At 34.8% G+C, this 23668-nt stretch overlaps 1 protein-coding gene across 1 annotated transcript in view; it reads right to left on the bottom strand.

Annotated features, from left to right (window-relative positions):
• Positions 1-23668, bottom strand: part of CFAP47 (cilia and flagella associated protein 47) — a 423229-nt gene that overhangs the window by 65741 nt on the left and 333820 nt on the right. The window contains exons 55-57 of the mRNA XM_023634518.2: positions 21722-21826; positions 11318-11474; positions 8804-8902 (exon numbers count right to left, since the gene is read on the bottom strand). Coding sequence (XP_023490286.2) covers positions 8804-8902; positions 11318-11474; positions 21722-21826 — 361 coding nt within the window. The remainder of the gene's footprint in view (positions 1-8803; positions 8903-11317; positions 11475-21721; positions 21827-23668) is intronic.

Genomic DNA, 23668 nt, shown 5'->3' with positions numbered 1-23668 from the left:
AACTCCCTAGCTGAACTCTTCTTACAAGCGTAGAACTGTACTTGCATTTAACATCTCTCTGCAAGTGCCAGTCTTTGCTTAGATTTGGGGCCAGTTGATTTCCCTGTGACTTCAACTCTCATTAAAATACGAACTTTCTGTTTTGCCATCTTTTTGTTGTTGTTATGCATGTGAGCAATGCCTTTTCCATTGCTAAACACTGAAACATTGCTGAGCAGAACCTGGAAATGCCAACTGATAGATTTTTAAAATGAGAAAACTTCAAAGGTCTAGAGGATGTTTCTTGCCTAAGGTTATAGGAGCTGGCGGCAGGGTAGAGTTCACTGTAACCACATCAGCAAAACACTATTTCTATGGACCATTTGCTGGGGCATTAAAATATTTTATTACAAAGAAACTTTCTCTAAAACACATTTCTTTTAAATGGTGTTTATGATAATGGAGTTTTGTTTATACAGTGATACCTAAAGATGTACTAATTTTTAATCCATTTTGGTCTGTTTCTCTTCTGGAGATATTTGTTTTATTTTCTGAAGTAACATTAGTAACAATATGTTTTAAATGCAGCATTTTTTATTTCTGGGTGAAATGGATTTTCACTGGGGAGGAATTATTTATATAGTCCTTTAAAATGCTGGTATTTTACACTTTACTAAATATCTAGTGAATAACTGAGAAAACATGGTTGTTGCATTTAAAGCTATTAAATTCTAAAATACATATTCTTCGAGTATGTAATTTCTATTGATTATAGTAAGGATTCCAAAATTAGAATAACATTAATATTAACAGTGAAAGCAGTTGCAACAACAATAAAAGGAAAATTATTATCCTATAAATTTGTATATCCCTCTACATGTATAAAATGCTTTGAGACACAGAGTTTTGGCTTTACATTTATTATCTGGATTAATGCTGAATTAGAACATTGTCTTGGTGAATCATCATTAGCATAACTCATTGCTTAAAAATATACTTTCTCATTTTAAGGATTATACATAATACTTTCTATAAAAACATAACAACATAAAAATAAGAAAAATTGTATTATTTTATTCCAGAGAAGGATTTTGACTTTCATTCACTGGCAATAATATAACTGAGTTTTAACTAAGAAATGCTCACTTGAGAATTTATGAAATCATTTTTCGAAAACAAGTGTTTAAGTTGAGTGATATGTGTTGCCATTTAAACATTATAGACAGGTAATATAAGTAGAAGAGAAATTAACTTATCAAAAGGCACATGTAAAACTGTACGAAATACTGTATATAGTCACTGATAGAATTTTGTTCTTACTTCCCAGATATCCTATGCTGATGGTGGGCTATTTTTTAAACAACATCAAAATGAATAATTTATATCCCTGGTTTTTGATGTTTTATACTGAGAATAGAGAAAGGGGCTAGCCTTATCAGATAAACACATACTATAAAAATCACAATTTTTAAAAAGTAAGGTACTGACTAATTATAGGCAAATTAATTAATGAATCAACAAATAGGATGACCATAAATAGACCATAAAGTATGTGTGTATGAATATATTAACTATCTCATTAATATATCAATTGATAGACTAATAATATTGAATATATTAAACATTTAATATATTCAGTTATGCATCACTATATTATATATTTCCATATAAATTATCTTATAAATAACTGATTTATATTCGTTATAATAATTAATAAATAATGCATCATTTATATATTAATTACATTAATGGTATTTTTTTTCAGTGGGAAAGAGCTGGTTTATTTCACAAATGATACAATCGAAACTTGCTATCTAGCTAAAGGAAAAACAAACAGGAAATTTCACATACCAAATATAAATTCCAGATGAATTGCATATTTAAATTTTTTTTCTGCTTTATCTCCCCAAACCCCCCCTGTACACAGTTGTATATCTTAGTTGCACATCCTTCTAGTTCTGGGATGAGGGACGCCACCTCAATGTGGAGCGGTGCCATGTCCGTGCCCAGGATCCGAACCCTGGGCCGCCGCAGTAGGGTACGCTAACTTAACTACTCCGCCACGGAGCCAGCGCCTAAATATTTTTTAAAACTGTAAAAGTCTTGGAAAAATTTTAGTAGTCTATTTTCATGTTTGAAGGAGAAAACCTTTCTAACCAAGACAGGTGACTCAGAGGATATAAAAGACAGGACCATTCTACTATATAATTGGAAAAAAATTATGGGAAAAATTCTATAATCAAACACAATAAACAAATAATAGATTGGAAGAAATATCTCTCAGAGAGATATCAAAAATGTTTTTTTTCTTCTTCTCCTCAAAGCCCCCAAGTACATGGTTGTATATTCTAGTTGTAGGTCCTTCTGGTTGTGCTATGTGGGATGCTGCCTCAGCATGGCCTGACGAGTGGTGCCATGTCCGTGCCCAAGATCCGAACCCGTGAAACCCTGGGCCACCAAAGCAGAGCGTGCGAACTTAAACACTCGGCCATGGGGCCAGCCCCTAAAAATGTTTTTTAATGGATAATATGAGAAAGTGTTACAAATTAATGGCAGATAAGAAAACAACCTAATATCACATAAAATGGGCAAAAATTATGAAAATATGATTTACAAAAAGCCAATTATGAACAGCAATGTTAGATCTACAAGTTCTGTTTCCTGGGACCCAAAAGATTTCTTGTATCAGCCAATTAAATGGCTTCATGTTGACAATAGAGACATTAATTCGAAAAGAAGAAAGGGTGATGTTACCTAATATTTATTGATCTACCTATATATCTGTATTTAAATAAAGCTAAAATAGAATGCTGAAATTTTTAAAAGTTACATGAAAATGACACTAACTAAAATTATATCCAGTTAGTATTAATTACATGTAGAAAATTATGTGAAAAATAAAGGTTTGATGTTTTAAAGAAAAAATAAATTTAAGTGGAATAGAGCAACATGGTTAAATATATCTTCCCTGCTTTTCTGCCAGGAATCTTTATCAGACCAGAAGTAGGATTCCCTAATATTGCGATTACTCTGATGACAACAACCTAAATTGAGGCTCTAAATCTTTTCTTTTAAATTAAAGATAAAATTTAATGAGCACTTACAGAAATTATTAACATTGTGTAAAATGTTTTGAATAGCGTGCTAATCCTTTTACCACTGCATCATGGAATATCAAGAGTGCTAAAGTGATATAATAGTCATTATATAATAATACTTTTAATTATATTAATCTTTCTCATGAAAATGACTAAAGATTTTCTACTCTTGACCAGAGAAAATAAATTTTATTTATTTATTGTATTGAGGTCACATTGGTTTATAACAGTGTGTAAATTTCATGTGTACATCATTATATTTTGGCTTCTCTACAGACTGCATTGTGTTCACCACCAAAAGTCTAGTTTCCATCCATCATCATACATATGTGCCCTTCTACCCCTTTCGTGCTCCCTCCACCCTCTACCCCTCTGCTAACCACCAATCTGCTCTCCGTATCTCTGTGTTTGGAAAATTGTTATTTTAAGCAAAGCCTTCATGTTATCTACTAAGCAATAAGAGAAAATATGATAAAGTAAGCTGTTATGTTTAATCAGTAATAAAATATTAAGTATAAATAATCATACAAGTAGTTTGTATTATGTGACAACAAATTGTATATTTTCTGTTGCTCTAATATCACAAAAAAGAATGAGATATCCTGTTAATACTATCGCTATTTTTAAAAGGTGCTCTAAAATGGTTTTGAGCATGATTTGTCCATTAGAACACATGCAAAAAATATGCAAAAATAAAATTTAAACATTTCTGAAGCACAAAGTTGATGAATTAGTGAAAATAGATAAAATCGACATTGATACAAAGATTCAATATCACAGAAATGTCATTTCTTCCTACGTGTATAAAGTTATAATTTAAAATAATCCCAATAAATACTCTATCAAGTTTTCTCTGGAGGTAGTCAAGTTTATTATAAGGTTCATATAGATAAAGAGACAGGGAAGAAGAGCCAGTAAAACCCTGAAAAGGAAAAGTAATGTGGGAGAGCTATCCTCAACACATATTAAAGTGCACCATAATGCCTCTCTAATTCAAAGAGTGCAGTTTTGGCTCTTAAAGACAGAGATCAGTGGAATAGTAGAGATAATCCAGAAAGAACCCAAGTACATATGGCAGTGTAGTCCATGATAATGTTGGCATATCAAATCAGTGGGGATAAGATGGGTTTTTAAATAAATCTTGGAGAAACAGCCATTTGGATAAACAGATGGAAGGAAATACCATGTTCTCAGATTGAAAGACTCAGTAACAATATTTCTAAAATGCCAGCTGTCCCCAAATCAATGTATAGTTTCAATACAATTTAAATAACAGTCCTAGCAGTGGTGTGTGTGTGTGTCTATGTATCTGTGCATCTGTTTGTGTTTGGAAATTAACTAGCTAATTCTAAAATTCTTAGGAAAGTGCAAAGGATCTAGAATAACTAAGAAAATCTTGAAAGAGAGGAAAACTTGGAAGGATTTATGTTACAACATAACAAGACTTGCCATATAGCTATAATACTTAAAACAGTATGGTATTGGTGCAAGAACAGACTCATAGAAATACTGTCACCAGATTCGGAAGAAGTGTCACTGCAATTCAATGAAGGAAAGGATAGCCTTTTCTATAAATGGTACTAGGACAATATGGTCTACATAATGAATAAAATGAACCTTGACTCCTGTGCCGCACCATATTTAAAATTATTGAGCTATGTTTCAGGAAAATTAAACAATAATGCTTCTAGTAAAAAGAGGAATATATCTTCGTGACTCTATGCTCCAAGTTATTGAGATTATTGCCAGTATACAGTACCTAGATATCAACTCTCTGGGGGAGTTGCCTTCAGCCGAAGAGAGTCACCTGACCAAGGTCTAACTCCTTTCCTGGGGCAGAGTGCATTTACTAATGGATTGATGTGGGCAGTGGTCGGGAGCGGGGGGAATGAAGGTATAAAATCCTGGCCTCCTTATTCCAAATTGGGGCAACTCTGAAGAGCTGTCCTAGTTTCAGTGCTTGCCACGGTGTGAGCTGATACCTCTGCCCCCAGCTTCTCCCTCTGCTCAGTCTTGCTTCATTCTCTTCTTTCCTCAGGGGTGTTGGTCCTGAGAGGACTCCCTAATAAACTTCCTGCATACTCACTTCCTTCTCGGAGACAGCTTCCCAGCAAAACTGTTTTGCAATAATGATACTTAAGATACTTCTGAGTGAAACTTGGACAGATATTTTAAAGTTTTATTTCATCATTTATTAATTGATATTTTATAGCTATCTTCTGTTTATCACAGTATTGTGTAGTTGGGCAAGAACCCAAGCCCTACATTCAAACCCAAGCTCCAGCATGTATTGTCTATGTGATTTGGGGCATAGCTCCTATATGTCTCAGTATACTCCTCTCTCACATAGGGGTATTAATAGACTCTATCACATAGGGTTGATGTGAGGACTAAATCAATTAATATTTGTAAAGTGCTTAAAATTGTTCCTGGCACAGAGTACAGTGCTATTGCTCATGGGAAGTGACACTGGTTTCCATTAAAATACTATTAAGTAAATTATTATATAAATGAGACAAAAGTATGCCAAAATTTGTGAAAGTGGTATATGAAAAACTGAAATTTGATGATTTTTTTAAATGGAAATGTTGAATAAGAGTAGAATACATAAAGGATTAGGGATATCAAAAGGAAGAACAAGGTTGGGTTATTTTAAAAATATAGATACAGACATAAATATAGATATTTACAAAGTTGGATACTTTTAAAATATAGCTATCTATATAGAAATAGATATCTACTGTTCTGTAAGAAATCCTTTTCTAGAAAACTGGTATTCACCAAGAAAACAAGACTATTTCATCAATGAGTAACTGATGAAAATTAAAATCATTTGTCTAGTAATTATTTTACCTAGGGAAAAAACCAGATTTCAGAAGAAGAATAACTATTACATATTTCTTTGTTCATTTTTCAGAAATACATTTGCTGGCATGTACTGGCAGTGTTAGGTCTTGTTTCTTATAAAACCGAAGACAATCAGGAACCCATCGTTGCATTTTCCTATCTTCACCTATACAAACAATACTAATAACCAATGCTTGTGTATAATTTTAGTGTTTAGAAATTTATTCAGACACACAAGTACATTTGTTCTTCCTAAAAATATCCTGTTAGGTAAAACTGATTTTCATTTTTTTTATAATGTCCAAAATGGGGTCTAGAGGGGTCAGAAACTACCTCAAGCTAACACAACTTTTCCATGTTACGGTCAAAACCAGAACACAGATTCTCCGACTACAAGTCTAATGCCCAGGCCCTGCAGCTTGGCTCCCTTCCTAAAGTCTCATGTTATACAGATGCACATTTGTAAAGTAGCACCTTATTCCCTAGTGCTACAGTATGATATATAACAATGCTAATCCTCCTCCCACCATTTTTTTAAATATCACAATCAGAGGACCCAGGAAAATGTTACAGCTAAGATTTTTTCCTCAAAGGTTTAATCTTGATTTTGCTTCAGTGACATTGGATTATTTCCTAGTGAAAGAGAAAAAGAACACTGCAAGTCTTATAAATGTATAAGCTTTGTAGAAGGATGTCTTCTGAGATTACAATTCATCTATACTCTTGTCTCATTCTTGGTTACTTGGCCTAATTAGATGTGTAGACAAGAATGAGCTTCAAAATGAAAACCTGGCAGGTTAAGATTCTTCACTGACAGGAAGACCTTTTTTCCCCCTCCTGTCTAGCTCCTGTCACCCATTTTGAGAGAAAGATAAGAAAAAGAACAGTGAGCTTGTTAAAAACAAAATGATGCATCTAGTTATCTATAGCATAGAATGGAATTCATTCTAAGGAAGAAAAGTTCTAGAAAAAAATATTTCCTTGGAGGAATAAAATGTCTTTCCAATGTAAAAAAATAGCGTCAATGGCTAGAGTTGTAGTGTTGGCCAATACCATAATATATAGAGACCCAATTTTATTAAAGGATTTCATAAATGCAAAAGAACTTGAAATTTCAGGAAGAAGTTAATATAAGGAATTTTTGCAGAAATTAGTTTTATCCATGTCTTTTTGTCACATATAGACCAAAATGTTGGTAAAGTCAGGTTGAGACTAGGATGATGCAGAGAAAAGCTTATCATGGAATGAAACAGCAGCATTCGTATCTGAGGTACACATACTAGTCTGGCCAGCTGTCACTTGGTCTCCTTTTAACGGCTAGCACTTAACTGAATTGAACTGAAGGCACTGTCACATTATACGGCAAATTGGAGGATACAAGTTTAGAACCCCTCTGCTGAATCAGTTCATCTGAGAGCACATTTATAAAGGTATGTTTCTTGGCCAGATATATGTTCAAAAAAATATAGCATTTCCTCCCTATGGAAATACACACGGCATTAGAAGAAAAAGTCCTAGGAAAACTTGTCATAAAGAAACTTTTGTTTAAGCTGGTATTTCACAAATTTATTTGAGCACAGAACTTAGTTTTTCTTTTTGTTAACATCATACCTATTTCCATTCCTTGAAATTAATATTCCACTCTACACATTTAGGTAAACACTGGTCAAGAACAGAGCCTCAAATATTCACCAAGGAAATGTTGCACTTAGATGTAGAAAGACTTAGTTTTAAGGTTACGAATGCTTTATATAGTATATGAGATTATCCCTAGAGGTAATTTTTACAATATGGTCAATGAATCCCAAAGTCCCTAAAAACGCCAAAATCAGTGTAAGAAATAGAGCTCCCATGTCCATTTACTCTTAATGTTTATGTTCCCCAGATCATCAGGACCATCCCTAACACTAATATTATACCATGCAAGAATATCAGAGCAAACAAGAAGTTTCTAGAAAGTAAAAAGAAACCCCTTTGGAGATTTTATTATATGGAACAGCAGGGAGTACATGTTGAACTGTTGACCCACTGCACGGGCAGAGTGTGCATTGCTTATTGTAAAGACAAGTCACGGCAGGGACTGGAGAAATCAATAAGGAATCCACCAGAAAACTGGATTAAATTTGAAAAACAGTTGAAGACAGTAAGAACAATATAAATTATAATTAAGATCGATGAGATTTAGGATGCTGACATAAATGACTACAGTAAATATAAAAGAAAGTCATGAACCCATTTGTATTGGGATGTTAGTAGTGGTTACTGATTTCAGTTAGTATTTTTGTATTAATTATGTTAAGATAATTCGTAGTTTATATTTACCATAACCATAATGATTAGTTTTTTGTAATTAAAACAAACATTATTTTAAGAAAATTCATATTTTTTAAATCTTCATTATTTCTTATGCCTTAGAGTTTTTCCTATTCATCAACATGCAGATGGGATGATTCATATACAGTACAAATAGATAGACATGCTGCAATAAATTTTCAGGGAATCATTAGCTTTGCAAAGATGCAATTATTTTTCATAAGTGTGAGTAGCTTTAGTACACTAGTTATTTTAAATTTTCCAAAATCTTCTCTGACTCATATACTTATGCATCAAGTGGTATGACATTTAATCATTCAAAATCTCAAAGATAAAATATTTTGCAAGTTGTACTTGTGTGTTATGGAATGAAAAACAGTGCAGATGTAATGAATATACATAAAGTTATACCATCCATATTTTTCTATCAATTTACGAAAATTTGTCAAAATTTTTAAATTGTATATCTAATTTTTTTTAAATATTTATTAAGACAACATATATTTCATAATCTCTGAAATGTGATAGCAGATAGAATGACAGAATATAAGGTAGAAATCCTGTACCTTGTGTCCGACTCAAACCACCAATCTTGAACGCAGAAGTCTTATTGAGGAAGCTCTCCCAGTAATCGTCAATGTTGAGATGTCTGGGCCTTTCCCGACCTAAGGAAAATATAAAGAGATATTACACTTCAACGTCACATTCAAGAGGAAAATATCAGTGGAGACTGAAACAGAATCAAAACTTTCCTCGAATGGGAAATTTCTCAGATTATTTTTCAAAGTATATTTTAAGATGACATTTAAATGGCACTTCTGAAGAACATATCCAACACTACAAATGATTTTCTCTAGAACATTCAAAAACTGCTATAAAATCAGCCCATAAATTCTTGGAATTTTAATTTAAACTACTCAAATAACAGATATTACGTAGACCCTGTTTGAGCCTGCTATCTAAAATTGGATTATACTGGTTAATATTTACATATGCAGACATATACATTTATGCAATGTTAACAATAATTTAAACCAATAAATACAAAGTCAATCAATTATCCAAAACATACTGGCTACATAACAGGTATTTGCTTTTAGTGCTACCACGTATAAAAGATAAAAATCTCTGTTAGTACAAACATTTATACTTTTAAGTATATTGAACTAAATATCAGCTGACAGTGTCCTTGGAAAGGAGTGGGAGTGCATAATGTTACAATCCTTATGAAGGGGATTTTTGTAACATATAGTAAAATGGTATATATATTTACTGCTTTACTCATCAATACCAATTGTAGAAATACACCTTAAATATACACCTCAAACAGGAAACCATATGCATACAAGGGCATTATTTGTACAGCAATATGCATGGGGCATTATGTATCCAGCAAATTATTACAAATTATGAAAAGGTCCATGTCCTGGTGGCTAGTTGTATATAAACAAGATACAGCAAAAAATTGAGGTACTAAAATGTCATAAAAATCAATGGGAAAGGTGTCCATTAACTATTTTATTGGGATTCCAGACATATTGTTAGGTAGTTAGCAAGGTGAAAAAGAAATTATATAGTATTCTACCTTTGTGTGAGATAGAGGATGAAATAGGACAATGTGTGCATATATGCATTTATTCATATACACTCATTTTTGCAAAAACAAACACAGTATGGATAAATTGGAATCAAGTGGAGATGGTCACCTATACAGTTGGTTGAGAATGTGGTGGATCGTGTAGACACGGAAATGGGATTTCTTTAAGTAGAACTTTGTATACAGCTTTGAGTTTTGAACAATATGTGTCTCAGAAATTCAAAAATAAAACTAAATTTAAAAAGTTTGAAAAAGCAAACCTTAAAACTGAATTTAAATAAAAAAATAAGGGCTCCATCTTTGTACAGACTGACAACAAAACTACACAGAGTGAAGAATTAATTAAAGAATATTTTGGCCACAGTTCTCTGATTTTTCTACTGCAGTGCAACATATTCTAGGAGGAAAAAGCAACTGCAAGATAGCTTGAACTTTATTTAGTAGTTTTTGGTTCCTTTTTGTTTTCTCCTCTTTTTTTGTAGTTGTGAGAATATAGTAATTTTGAAAATATGAGGGCTGCATGGCTGTGATAGAGCAAATGAGTACTGAATTGATGAGTTGGGAACCAGCTTTTTCATGGGGGAGAAGGGAAAGTGAGGTAAATTGAGGAGATTAAGGAGAATGCTACTAGTGAATGCTTACAAGGTTCAGGAAAATTGGTAATGTTTGTGATATGCTCCTGATGGCAGCATGAATTGCAATGATATAACCATTCTGGAGAGTAAGTTGGTTTTTATATCAAAAATCTTAACATATATATTCCTTTTAGCCGAACAATTGAACTATATAAAATGGATCACAGTAGTAGTAATTTTAGTAGAAGTAGAAATAATAGCTTAAAAAGATAAAATTAGTAACATCCAATATTAGATTTAAAATGTGTTTCAGAAAACTCATAATGAGTTGATTTTTATTTCAGACTCACACTATTCAGTCATTAAATAAAAAGTGATCAAAAACTCCACACGGTCTAATTTAAAAACATGGGTCTTCAATATGACAGGAAAAAGAGAACAAGCTTGGTTAGCGCCCAAATTTAATCCAAATATGCTATTTATAAAGAAAAGGGGGAAAGGAAACAAAGTCAGAACACTAGAATTTCTATAAACTTGTAAGGAATAAGCATTGGCATATTTGAATAATATCATAAGAATCTTACATAAGAATCTTACATAAGAATCCGTAAATCAACTAATTTACATATTTGGCTTTACAGATGAAATTGGAAGAACTTGACTTGGTAGATAGATTTCTACTTTCTGATTCTGGCTCCACCATTTACGAGCTGTGATTTCAGCCAAGATACTTCATCCCTCCCACCTTATGTTTTCTCCTTTATAAAATGATACTGTTGAGCTAATGGGTCTCCAAAGCTAAAATGCCTTGATTCTATGACACGATAGATGATATGATAATCTATGATAAAATAAGTTTGATTAATAATTACAAAATAACATATGAAAACATAAGAAAAACAACTTACTTGTTAGTATGATATCAACTAAAACATGTTCCTTGGTGGGATTGTGGAAACGTATAAATGTAGATGAATGAAGATTAAGGTACGTGGTTATTCTTTCTATGTTTAGAGGCCGAGGGACTAGCCCTATTCCAGAGAGGCAGAATCTCCATTCTTCAAACTGTTTCAAGACAAACACTCATAACATACATGTCCTAATTGCACACAGTCAATTTGCAACCCTTAATAAATGTACTACACATAAAATTACACAGGTAAGATAAGTTTCATTGTTAATATTTAACATGTACTGTTTTATCACTCCTTTCTTTTCCAAATTCCTATTGATTTTATTGAAAAATCAATGTGGTTTTACACTGAAAAGAAGAGGGCAAAAGACCGATATTCAAATATTAAACATATTTCAATGCATACAAGTTTATTTATAGCAAGATAAAAAAGAAATCTCAAGGAAAACCTTGCATTTCTGCTTAAGGTTTTTAAGAAAATCAATTTGTCTAACAAACTGGGTACTAAACACTGCATGAAGTTTCTAAAATCTTAGGGTGAATTTCAAAAGAAATCCAGAAAGTTATCACATGAAGGCAAAGAAGGTGAGGCACAGGTTGAAGTCCTATTAATAAGAGCACAACTGCGTGCCATATTATTTATCCCCATCATCTAGTACAGTGCATGTGCTGTTATCACGTGATGTGAACGAATGACTTGAAAATGATGTGAAGGAGATTGAATGTGCCCATTGTTCTTATCTGGGTTTCATAAGCCTGCACGGCTCTGTTTGAAATTGTTCTCTGTATTCATCTAGAATAAAAGTCCCCTGAGAGAACAACAGACTGTGACTCAGTTCTGCAACGAACACTTTGCTAATGTTACAGATGAATGAAGAGGTCATTCAATAAAAACCGACAAACAATAGGGGCCCGCGCAGTGGCGCCAACGGTTAAGTTTGCACGTTCTGCTTCAGCGGCCCAGGGTTCTCTGGTTCGGATCCCGGGTGTGGCAAGCCATGCTGTGGTAGGCGTCCCACATATAAAGTAGAGGAAGATGGGCACAGATGCTAGCTTGGGGCTGGTCTGCCTCAGTAGGAGGAGGAGGATTGGCGACCGATGTTAGCTCAGGGCTAATCTTCCTCAAAAAAAAAAAAAAAACCACCAATAACCTAGTTTATAATCTCTCAAATTATATAGGTGTTTCCAATCCTAAATCCCAATAAAAAGAGAGGAACTTGCTTTAAGATTGTTTCACAGTAGGATGGGTGGTGACAGGAAATCCATAAAATGCTGTCTCTGAGTAGGGAGGATTAGAGGCAAGTTTTATCTGCATATTATGTTCAAGTGACTGTATTGCTTTTAGTTAGAGATTCTACTAGCATAAAATAAATTCACTGTTTTCACTTATGATGTCTTCACTTGATTACATGTAATTGACTGAAATCAAGCATCAGGGTTCAATTAAATTGACAACTGTTTTACGTAAATTATTTACTTTTTGGCTACTTAACAAAATAAATCCTGAATGACAGAAATCAGGTTACTTTAAACCATTGGGAATGAGCCAAACTACAAAAACAAGGTTATGTTTTCATATTTTGCCAAGTGACCTGGAATACTGGAGCTCCTAAATGAAGCCACATGCCACCATCATTGAACACTAGCATGCAACAAGTGCCCTGGCATTACTTAAACTATGCACCTGGTTCAGAGAGGGAAATTAGAAAGCATCCCAGTGAACGTGTACATTAAAAATAATGTTTTTAGTCTGTCTTTATCTCAAACTTCTTTGAAAGGAGACAGAGTAAAACCATTAAAGATCCTATCCAATGTTTCTGAAAGATAAAAGAAGTGGAGGTAAAAGACAGTAAATTTGGCTTGCACACTGAGCAGAGCTCAAGGGCATTAGAGCTTGCTAAGAACGAACAGTTTTCCATAGACACAGGCTGCAAGGATCATAGACTCACACTGGGTAATAAAACCACTCTGATTTTACATCTTCTTCCTTCACTTTTGCTATTCCGACCTTTAGATGCAGCGAATCACACAATCAAGTATGAATGAAATAGAGTGGCAACTGTTTGAAAATAAAAAGGAAACAACTGAAAACTGAGAAAGAAAATCTCAGAACATAATGTTCGATACCAAAGAGAAGGCCTGATTATCACATTTGCTGCTTACTATGGTTCCTCTTCTGTTATGCAGTAACACAGTCTCATTTAGAGACTAGAATTAGGAATTTATTATATTTGCAGTGTGATGTCCTAACCAAATTAATCTCAGGATTCAAAATCTGCAGCAACAACTAGCCTAAAGTTGGATTTTTACAATGCAGAGCTGCTCTTCACATGGATCCAAACCAGAAACAGGTGAAACAAATAATAAACCATAGCCATTTCCTTAAGTTCAGCAAAGAGTCACATTCAGAAACAGTTAAAACTTATCCTATAAGGGAGCAAAATGGTGGGGTGAGCTGACCCGGGATTCTCTCCCCTCCAAAATACAACAAAAGATTGGAAGAACTGAATTTCAGAGAATAAACATAATGCCAGCTCGTTAGAGACCTACAATACCAAGAAGGCGGAGATCATAAACCTTGCAGATGGCCTCAGAGGCGCTGGAACGGTAGGAGAGGACATCACTCCCTTCCCTAGAGTCTGCGATCGCTGCGGCCGCGGGTTGGGAAGGAGCGGGGGAGGGGCTGCGCGAGCAGGGGATCATCCAGGACTCCTGCTGCTGATTCAGTGGAGACCCGCTGACTGGGGGAAAGCTTCCGTCCGCGGGGACCCCATAAATCAAGGGCCTTGGGAGACCAGAGAACAGAACTGATCTGAACCCAGACCGGTGCGTGTGAGTAACAGCCCCTCCCCCCAGCAAAGCCAGTGGGCGCAGCCATCTTGCCCCAAGGCAGAGAGCTAACACGCTGCTCTCAACCCCCATCTAGTGGCGACAGCCTGTAACTGCAACTGAATTCTACCACCATGAGAAAAAACCGCTCCTCTACCATCCAGCAATTTATAAAAGCCCCAGACCAGAAGGAAAACAATAAAAACACAGAATTAAGTCCTGAGGACTTGGAATTAGGTAAACTAAGTGATAATGAATTCAGAGCAGCTATAATCAAAAAACTCAATGAGGTAGAGAGAAAGATAGAGAAACAAGCTGAGTTCTGGAGTTACTTCACAAAAGAGATTGAAATCATAAAGAAGAATCAAACAGAATTACTTGAGATGAAAAACACAATGGACCAGATAAAACAGAATACGGATTCCCTGAATGCCCGTGTAGACAATATAGAGGAGCAAATCAGCATAATCGAGGACAGACAGGCTGAATGGCGCCAGACAGAGGAAGAAAGAGAACTAAGAATTAAAAAAAACGAGGAAAATCTCCGAGAGATAATGGATTCAATGAGGAGTAAGAACATAAGGATCATAGGAATTCCCGAGAATATGGAAAAGGAAAATGGAGCAGAAAGTGTGCTTAATGAAATTATTGAAGAGAACTTCCCAAATCTAGGGATCAACGGAGAAATGTGTGTAGAAGAAGGTTTTAGATCTCCTAGATTTGTCAATGTAAAAAGACCCACCGCAAGGCACATAATAGTAAAGTTGGCAAATAGGAATGATAAGGAAAGAATACTCAGGGAAGTAAGAAAAAAAAAGAGAATAACCTATAAAGGAGCCCCTATCAGACTGTCAGCGGATTTCTCTACAGAAACCCTACAAGCTAGGAGAGAATGGAGTGATATATTCAAAGCTTTAAAAGATAAAAACCTTCAGCCAAGAATACTCTATCCAGCAAGAATTTCCTTCAGATATGAGGGAGAAATTAAATCTTTTCCAGACAAACAAAAGTTAAGGGAATTTGTAACTAAAAGCCCTCCATTACAAGAAATCCTCAAGAAGGCTCTCATACTTGAAAAAAGAAAAAAGGGAGAAAGGGGACACAAGCTACAGACTAGGGAGACTGATGGATAGAACCAGAACAGGATAGCAAATGTTCAACTATAGCATTAGGGTGAAAATAAGGAAACTACCAAAACAAGGACGATCTTAGCACTCTAACTACAAATTAATAAGACGAGTTGGAATAAAAACTGAAAATAATTATTTAGGAGGGGAAGAGCAAAAGGTCTAAATCAGTATTGGTCAACTAAGTAAGAGACCACCAGAGAATAGACTATATTATACACGAGATTCTAAATACAAACTTCAAGGTAGACACTAAAATAAAGTACAGAACAGAGTCACAAATCATAGATAAGGAAAAATCTAAGAAACCCAGCATAAGAAATTGCAGTATTAAATGGATAGTCTAAAGAACACAGGAAAAGAAACACAGGAAAACAAAATAATGAGCAACAGATTGACAGCATTAAGTCCAAACGCATCAATAATCACTCTCAATGTGAATGGATTGAACTCTCCAATAAAAAGACACAGAGTGGCAAAATGGATTAAAGAACAAGATCCAGCAATTTGTTGCCTCCAAGAAACACACCTCAGCCCCAAGGACAAACACAGGCTCAGGGTGAAGGGGTGGAGGACAATACTTCAAGCAAATAGCAAGGAGAAAAAGGCAGGTATTGCAATTCTCATATCAGACCAAGTAGATTTCAAAATAAGATAGGTAAAGAGAGACACAGAGGGACAATATATAATGATCAAAGGGACACTTCATTAAGAAGAAATAATGCTTATAAATATCTATGCACCCAACACAGGAGCACCAAGATTCATAAAGCAACTATTAACAGACCTAAAGGAAGATGTTAAAAACAACACAATAATAGTAGGGGACCTCAACACCCCACTCACATCAATGGACAGATCATCCAGACAGAAAATCAACAAGGAAATAGTGGAGCCAAATGAAAAACTAAAACAATTGGACTTAATAGACATATATAGATCACTCCACCCTGAAGGAGCTGAATACACATTCTTCTCAAGTGCACATGGAACATTATCAAGGATAGATCATATGTTGGGAAACAAGGCAAGCCTCTACAAATTTAAAAAAATTGAAATAATAACAAGCATCTTCTCAGATCATAGTGCTATAAGGCTAGAAATTAATTACAAGAAAAAAGTTGAGAAAAGCACAAAGATGTGGAGACTAAACAACACACTACTGAACAAGCAATGGATCATTGAAGAAATTAAAGAAGAAATAAAAAAATAGCTGGAAACAAATGAAAATGATAGCATGCCATACCAACTCATATGGGATACAGCAAAAGCTGTATTAAGAGGAAAATTCATCGCAATACAGGCACATCTTAACAAACAAGAAAAATCTCAAATAAGCAACCTTAAAGCACACCTAACTGAACTAGAGAAAAAAGAACAAACGAAGCCCAAAGTCAGCAGAAGGAGAGAAATAATAAAAATCAGAGCAGAAATAAATACTATTGAAACAAAAAAGGCAGTAGAAAGGATCAATGAGACAAAGAGCTGGTTTTTTGAGAAGATAAATAAAATTGACAAACCACTAGCCAGACTTATAAAGAAAAAAAGGGAGAAAGCTCAAATAAACAAAATCAGAAATGAGCGAGGAGAAATAACAACAGACTCTGCAGAAATACAACAGATTATAAGAGAATACTACAAAAAACTATATGCCAACAGAATGGATAACCTAGAGGAAATGGATAAATTCTTGTACTCCTACAATCTCCCAAAGCTCACTCAAGAAGAGGCAGACAATTTGAACAGACCAATCACAAGGAAAGAGATTGAAACAGCAATTGAAAACATCCCAAAGAATAAAACCCCAGGACCAGATGGCTTTCCTGGGGAATTCTACCAAACTTTCAGAGAGGATTTAATACCCATCCTTTTCAAGCTATTCCAAAAAATTAGGGAAGATGGAACACTTCCTAACACATTCTATGAGGCCAACATCACACTGATACCAAAACCTGACAAGGACACCACGAAAAAAGAGAACTACAGGCCAATATCACTGATGAACATAGATGCAAAAATTCTAAACAAAATTTTGGCAACCAGAATTCAGCAATTCATCAAAAGAATCATACATCAGGATCAGGTGGGATTTATACCAGGGACACAGGGATGGTTCAACATCTGCAAATTAATCAACGTGATACACCACATCAACAAACTGAGGAATAAAAACCACATGATCATCTCAATAGATGCAGAGAAGGCATTTGACAAGATCCAACAGCCATTTATGATAAAAACTCTGAACAAAATGGGCATAGAAGGAAACTACCTCAACATAATAAAGGCCATATACGACAAACCCATAGCCAACATCATACTCAATGGGCAAAAACTGAACGCCATGCCCCTGAAAACAGGAACGAGACAAGGATGCCCTCTATCACCACTCTTATTTAGCATAGTACTAGAGGTCCTGGCCAGAGCAATCAGGCAAGAAAAAGGAATAAAAGGAATCCAAATAGGGAGGGAAGAAGTGAAACTCTCGCTGTTTGCAGACGACATGATCTTATATATAGAAAACCCCAAAGAATCCATTGGAAAACTGTTAGAAGTAATCAACAACTACAGCAAAGTTGCAGGGTATAAAATCAATTTGCATAAATCAGTAGCATTTCTATACTCCAGTAATGAACCAACAGAAAAAGAACTCAAGAATACAATACCATTCACAATCGCAACAAAAAGAATAAGATACCTTGGGGTAAATTTAACTAAGGAAGTGAAGGACCTATATAATGAAAATTACAAGGCCTTTCTGAGAGAACTGGATGACGACATAAGGAGATGGAAAGACATTCCATGTGCATGGATTGGAAGAATAAACATAGTTAAAATGTCCATTCTACCTAAAGCAATCTACAGATTCAACGCCATCCCAATCAGAATCCCAATGACATTCTTTACAGAATTAGAACAAAGAATCCTAAAATTCATATGGGGCAACAAAAGACCCCAAATTGCTAAAGCAATCCTGAGAAAAAAGAACAAAACGGGAGGCATCGCAATCCCTGACTTCAAAACATACTACAAAGCTACAGTAATCAAAACAGCATGGTACTGGTACAAAAACAGGTGCACAGATCAATGGAACAGAATTGAAAGCCCAGAAATAAAACCACACATCTATGGACAGCTTATCTTTGACAAAGGAGCTGAGGGCATACAATGGAGAAAAGAAAGTCTTTTCAACAAATGGCGCTGGGAAAACTGGAAAGCCACATGTAAAAGAATGAAAATTGACCATTCTTTTTCACCATTCACCAAAATAAACTCAAAATGGATCAAAGACCTAAAGGTGAGACCTGAAACCATAAGGCTTCTGGAAGAAAACGTAGGCAGTACACTCTTTGACATCAGTATTAAAAGGATCTTTTCAGACATGATGCCTTCTCAGAGAAGGGAAACAATAGAAAGAATAAACAAATGGGACCTCATCAGATTAAAGAGCTTCTTCAAGGCAAATGAAAACAGGACTGAAACAAAAAAACAACCCACTAACTGGGAAAAAATATTTGCAAGTCATATATCTGACAAAGGCTTAATACCCTTAATATATAAAGAACTCTCGCAACTCAACCACAAAACATCAAACAACCCAATCAAAAAATGGGCTGGAGACATGAACAGACATTTCTCCAAAGAAGATATACTGATGGCCAATAGGCACATGAAAAGATGCTCATCATCGCTGATCATCAGGGAAATGCAAATCAAAACTACACTAAGATATCACCTTACACCCGTTAGAATGACAAAAATATCTAAAACTAATAGCAACAAATGTTGGAGAGGTTGCAGAGAAAAAGGAACCCTCACACACTGCTGGTGGGAATGCAAACTGGTGCAGCCACTATGGAAAACAGTATGGAGATTCCTCAAAAAACTAAAAATAGAACTACCATACGATCCAGCCATCCCACTACTGGGTATTTATCCAAAGAGCCTGAAGTCAGCAATCCCAAAAGTCCTGTGCACCCCAATGTTTATTGCAGCACTGTTTACAATAGCCAAGACGTGGAAGCAACCTAAGTGCCCATCAACAGACGAATGGATAAAGAAGATGTGGTACATATATACAATGGAATACTACTCAGCTGCAAAACAGAACAAAATCATTCCATTTGCAATAACATGGATGGACCTTGAGAGAATTATGTTAAGTGAAATAAGCCAGTGAGAGAAAGATAATCTGTGTATGACTCCACTCATATGAGGAATTTAAAACTATGGACCAAGAACAGTTTAGTGGATACCAGGGAAAAGGTGGGGTGGGGGGTGGGCACAAAGGGTGAAGTGGTGCACCTACAACATGACTGACAAACATTAATGTACAATTGAAATTTCACAAGATTGTAACCTATCAATAACTCAATAAAAAAAAATCAAAAAAAAAACTTATCCTATAAGCATTGTCATTGCTAGATTTTAGATTAATCAGCTACTCAGTTGTGTGTGTCACTTCAGACATATTTATCAGTGAAATCAAGAGAAGGACAGAAGCCTGTGTGTTTTTCCCTAATAGCTACAAGTAATTGCAAACTCTTAGACTTAGAAAAGTAAACCCTGAACTTTTATTTTAAAAAATATTTTCCTTAGGGGCTGGCCCTGTGGCCGAGTGGTTGAGTTCGCGCGCTCTGCTGCAGGCGTCCCAGTGTTTCGTTGGTTCGAATCCTGGGCACGGACATGGCACTGCTCATCAAGCCACGCTGAGGCAGCGTCCCACATGCCACAACTAGAAGGACCCACAACGAAGACTATACAACTATGTACTGGGGGGCTTTGGGGAGAAAAAGGAAAAAAATAAAATTAAAAAAAAAAAAAATTTTTCCTTAGATGCCTACACGTATATAATGTATACTGTATTTTCAAAAGTTCATTTAATTAATACTTTAGGATAAACTCATTTTGCTTGCAAAGGATGTTGACTGGATAAATTAAACAAAAAAAGGAAGACGCAAATGATTCAGAAATGAAAAAGAAAGAAAAAATAAAGGCAAAAAAAGAAAAGCAAGAAAAATCACAAAGGTTGAAGGGCTCTGGACTCCGTAGCTGAAAGGATGAATTCTCAAGTTAAGTCTAACCACAGATGAAAGCTTGGAGATTTGTTCCAACTTGCAAGCAGATGTTCAGAGTGACTGAAATCAACCACTAGTGTTAAACCGATTTTACAAAAAGTTTCAGTTGCTTACTTACTTCTTTGAGGTCTTTTGTTTAATAAAGAATTTCAAATTCAACTTCTAGGCTGGGATTTTCTAAAGCTATTAGCATGTAGAAATGATAATTGCCCTGCTGATGTGCTAGACTATCCTTGAGTAGATATCATTTCCACCAGAAATGCAAGGAACTAAATTGTCCCCAATAATTAAGTAAGCTGAATGGGCTAACCCTGCTATGAAGCAATGATTTAAAAGATATGCCTTTTTAAAATTATTTTTGTAAAAGAAAATAATCTCCACTATATTTCCCTTCTGGATGAGAATGATTACTGTTTATTTTCTTTAATAATTTTGAGAGTCAAGCATACTTCCACAGTATTTGCCTCAGGTCATGTATAAGTCAGTAATTATGCAGGAAATTTAATGGCCTCAAAAATTCTTTTCTAAAGGTTAATTCCACATATTATATTTGATTCCACTGCATCTCAGATGACAGGGTTTTGTAAGCTACTTGGTTTCCCCCAGGATATAAAGTACGTGCCTCCATTTACTTTCCTCCCCTGATCAACACTTGAAGAAGTATAAAATAATAAATGTAAAAAGTTATGTAAAATTTTTATTTGCAGTAAGTTATAATCACTTGGCAATCTGTAGATAGCTGTCAAAACAGTCATGAAGACGGGTTGAAGCCAGATGTTCTGGGTTCAGGTCTGGGTTCAACCTTTTACTAGCTGCCTGATCTTAATTTCCGAGTTTCTTATATTTCTGACCCATAAAATGGGGTTGATAACACTTCTACTATAGGACTGTGGTGACAATGAATAGAAATAATTCTTAGAATGGCAGGTAGCAAGTTTGGAGATGCTTAAAAAATGATTATTGTAGTTTCTAAAAATCATCATTATTCCGGAACACTGTACAGATGAAATACAGTGAAAAAACCCACAATATTTGCAAGATCATATCTTCTACAGTTTTATATTTAAGTTTGTGAAAATTGAATAGTAAAACGCAAGTCAGAAAATTAACATAAATGCCAACGATTTGGTATTTACATTAAAATACCTATATTTTAAATCTGAATGTATATTCTCCTTCATTCAAGCAAACGCCTTCTTTAGATGCCTGCACATACATAAAGTATATCATATTTTCAAAAGTTCGTTTAATTAATAATTTACAGTGAACTTGTTTTGCTTGCAAAAGATGTCAACGGGATGACTTATTTACTTATTTATTGACTTTGAACTTCAGTTAACTTGGTCCAAGAATACTCTATCATACCTGAGCACAGTGGAAGACAATAGAAGCTTCATGACCAACTCTTCCAAGTGCAGAAGGACAAAAGTGAACAGATACCTCTTTGGTGGTGTGAGGAGGTACGATCAGCTATGTAAATTCAGAAAGAAGAAAAAAAAGAATCAAAAATTAATACTTTTGTTGAGTCAGCATCTTTGTGTGCTGAGTATATGCCAGGTTGATGTTCACGTGATTAATGCGTTGCCTTGTACACATTATCCATTCTTAGTACGCCTACTTGGCGAATACTGATAAAACAGCTCATGATAAACAGAGTTTAGTAGTGCTCAACCATGTTCTTCCTCCAGACAATGACCACATGGAGTTACTCGCTCTATAAAAGGAAATCAGGATTAGTTTTTTAAGCTGAGTTAGAACCCCCAATAATATAAATATGCGTTTTATTTAAGAACCTGTAGTTTATTGTCCACCCCAAGATACATATCAAACCACTGGGAACCTAACTTGTAGTCCTGCAATGTCAAAAGAAATGAACTGATTTTAAACGTAGATGTAAGACATGCTTCTTTAGTATACAGTGAAGTTTTCCTCTTTGTCGTATCACACACACACTCAAGGTGTGACCTGCTGCAATAACTCGAGTCTGAACAGTAGTAGTTTGAGCTCCCTCTTTAGGGATTGTGAAAAAAGCCAGCAACTCTCTCATAATACCTTGAGGGCTTGAGTATCTCATGTAATCAAAATTCTACACTGTGAATAATATAATATTTAATATCAAGACTTATAGAATGATAGGATGAGTGGCACATGTCTGAAAAGGGAGCTAATTATTTTTTTGCTAATGTATTTTGCCAGGTAACTTTTGAAAAAGTAAAACTGCAATTTAGCAGCATCATTCAATCCTGGTAGAATATAGCACTGGGCGCTCAATAAACTCTGATAATAACCATGAAATACAAGTACAAACAATGTTATATTTAGAACAGAGTCACCTCCTCATTATATGTATGTGTGGTTTATCTACAGCAAATATTTTTATCTCAGGCTGGCTCCCCCTCTGATTCCTCGAATGCTTCAACGTTATCAGTTAATGCACACTGAAGGAGTTTAAATTAATTTTAGTATCAACTTTAGCAAAATAATAAGAATAGTTGCATTTCATATATTCTTTCAATATAGCAAACATCACAAAAAAGTTCTATTTATGTATATACATGACAGAAATCATCTATTTCATTGGAAAAAATCATATAATACTACATTAACTTGGATTTTAATCCAGTCCTACCACTTACTAACCATACGGTTTAAGTATTTTAGCCTCTCTGGCCTCAAATTCCTCTTATATAAATATATGTCAGTCATGTGGTAAAGATTGAGGTAGTTTATATAACCAAGCGGTAACTCAATAAAATTCCTTTATTTCCACCTAAAATTCACTGAAAAATGCATCTCCCATGGTTTCAAGGAAAGAAAGATAAACACCATTGGTTGGAATTGAACTATAGCAAACCTACTGGTTTAGTGTAATGGGATATATATATATGCAATATGTTAAATATAGGGCCTTTTTGAAACTTAAAAAAATTTCATTCCAAGCATCATTATGATAACCAATTCCAATGTGTATGCTTACACTGGATCCTAGTTCAAAAGGGAAAGATAATCTTGTGACAATTGAGTAAACTTTAATCTGGACAGGATACTAGATGATGTAGGAAATTAATATACTCTTAAGAAACATAATCTGAAGTATTTAGTGTTGAAATATCATACCTACAATTTACCTTCAAATTAAACACTAAGAACTGTAAGAGAGGAGAAAGAGAGAAAAATGTGGCAAATTGTTAATATAAGAACCAAGATAGAAGGTATAAGTTTCTGCATTGTATTTTTCGTTCAATTTCTGTATCTTTTTGAAATTTTTCATAAGATATAGTCGGAGGGAAGTGAGTTTTTTATATCACTATT

This window comes from Equus caballus, chromosome X (assembly GCF_041296265.1).
Source record: "Equus caballus isolate H_3958 breed thoroughbred chromosome X, TB-T2T, whole genome shotgun sequence".
In the NCBI taxonomy this organism is placed as follows: Eukaryota; Metazoa; Chordata; class Mammalia; order Perissodactyla; family Equidae; genus Equus; species Equus caballus.
This window is presented reverse-complemented; position numbering and strand designations above follow the sequence as displayed.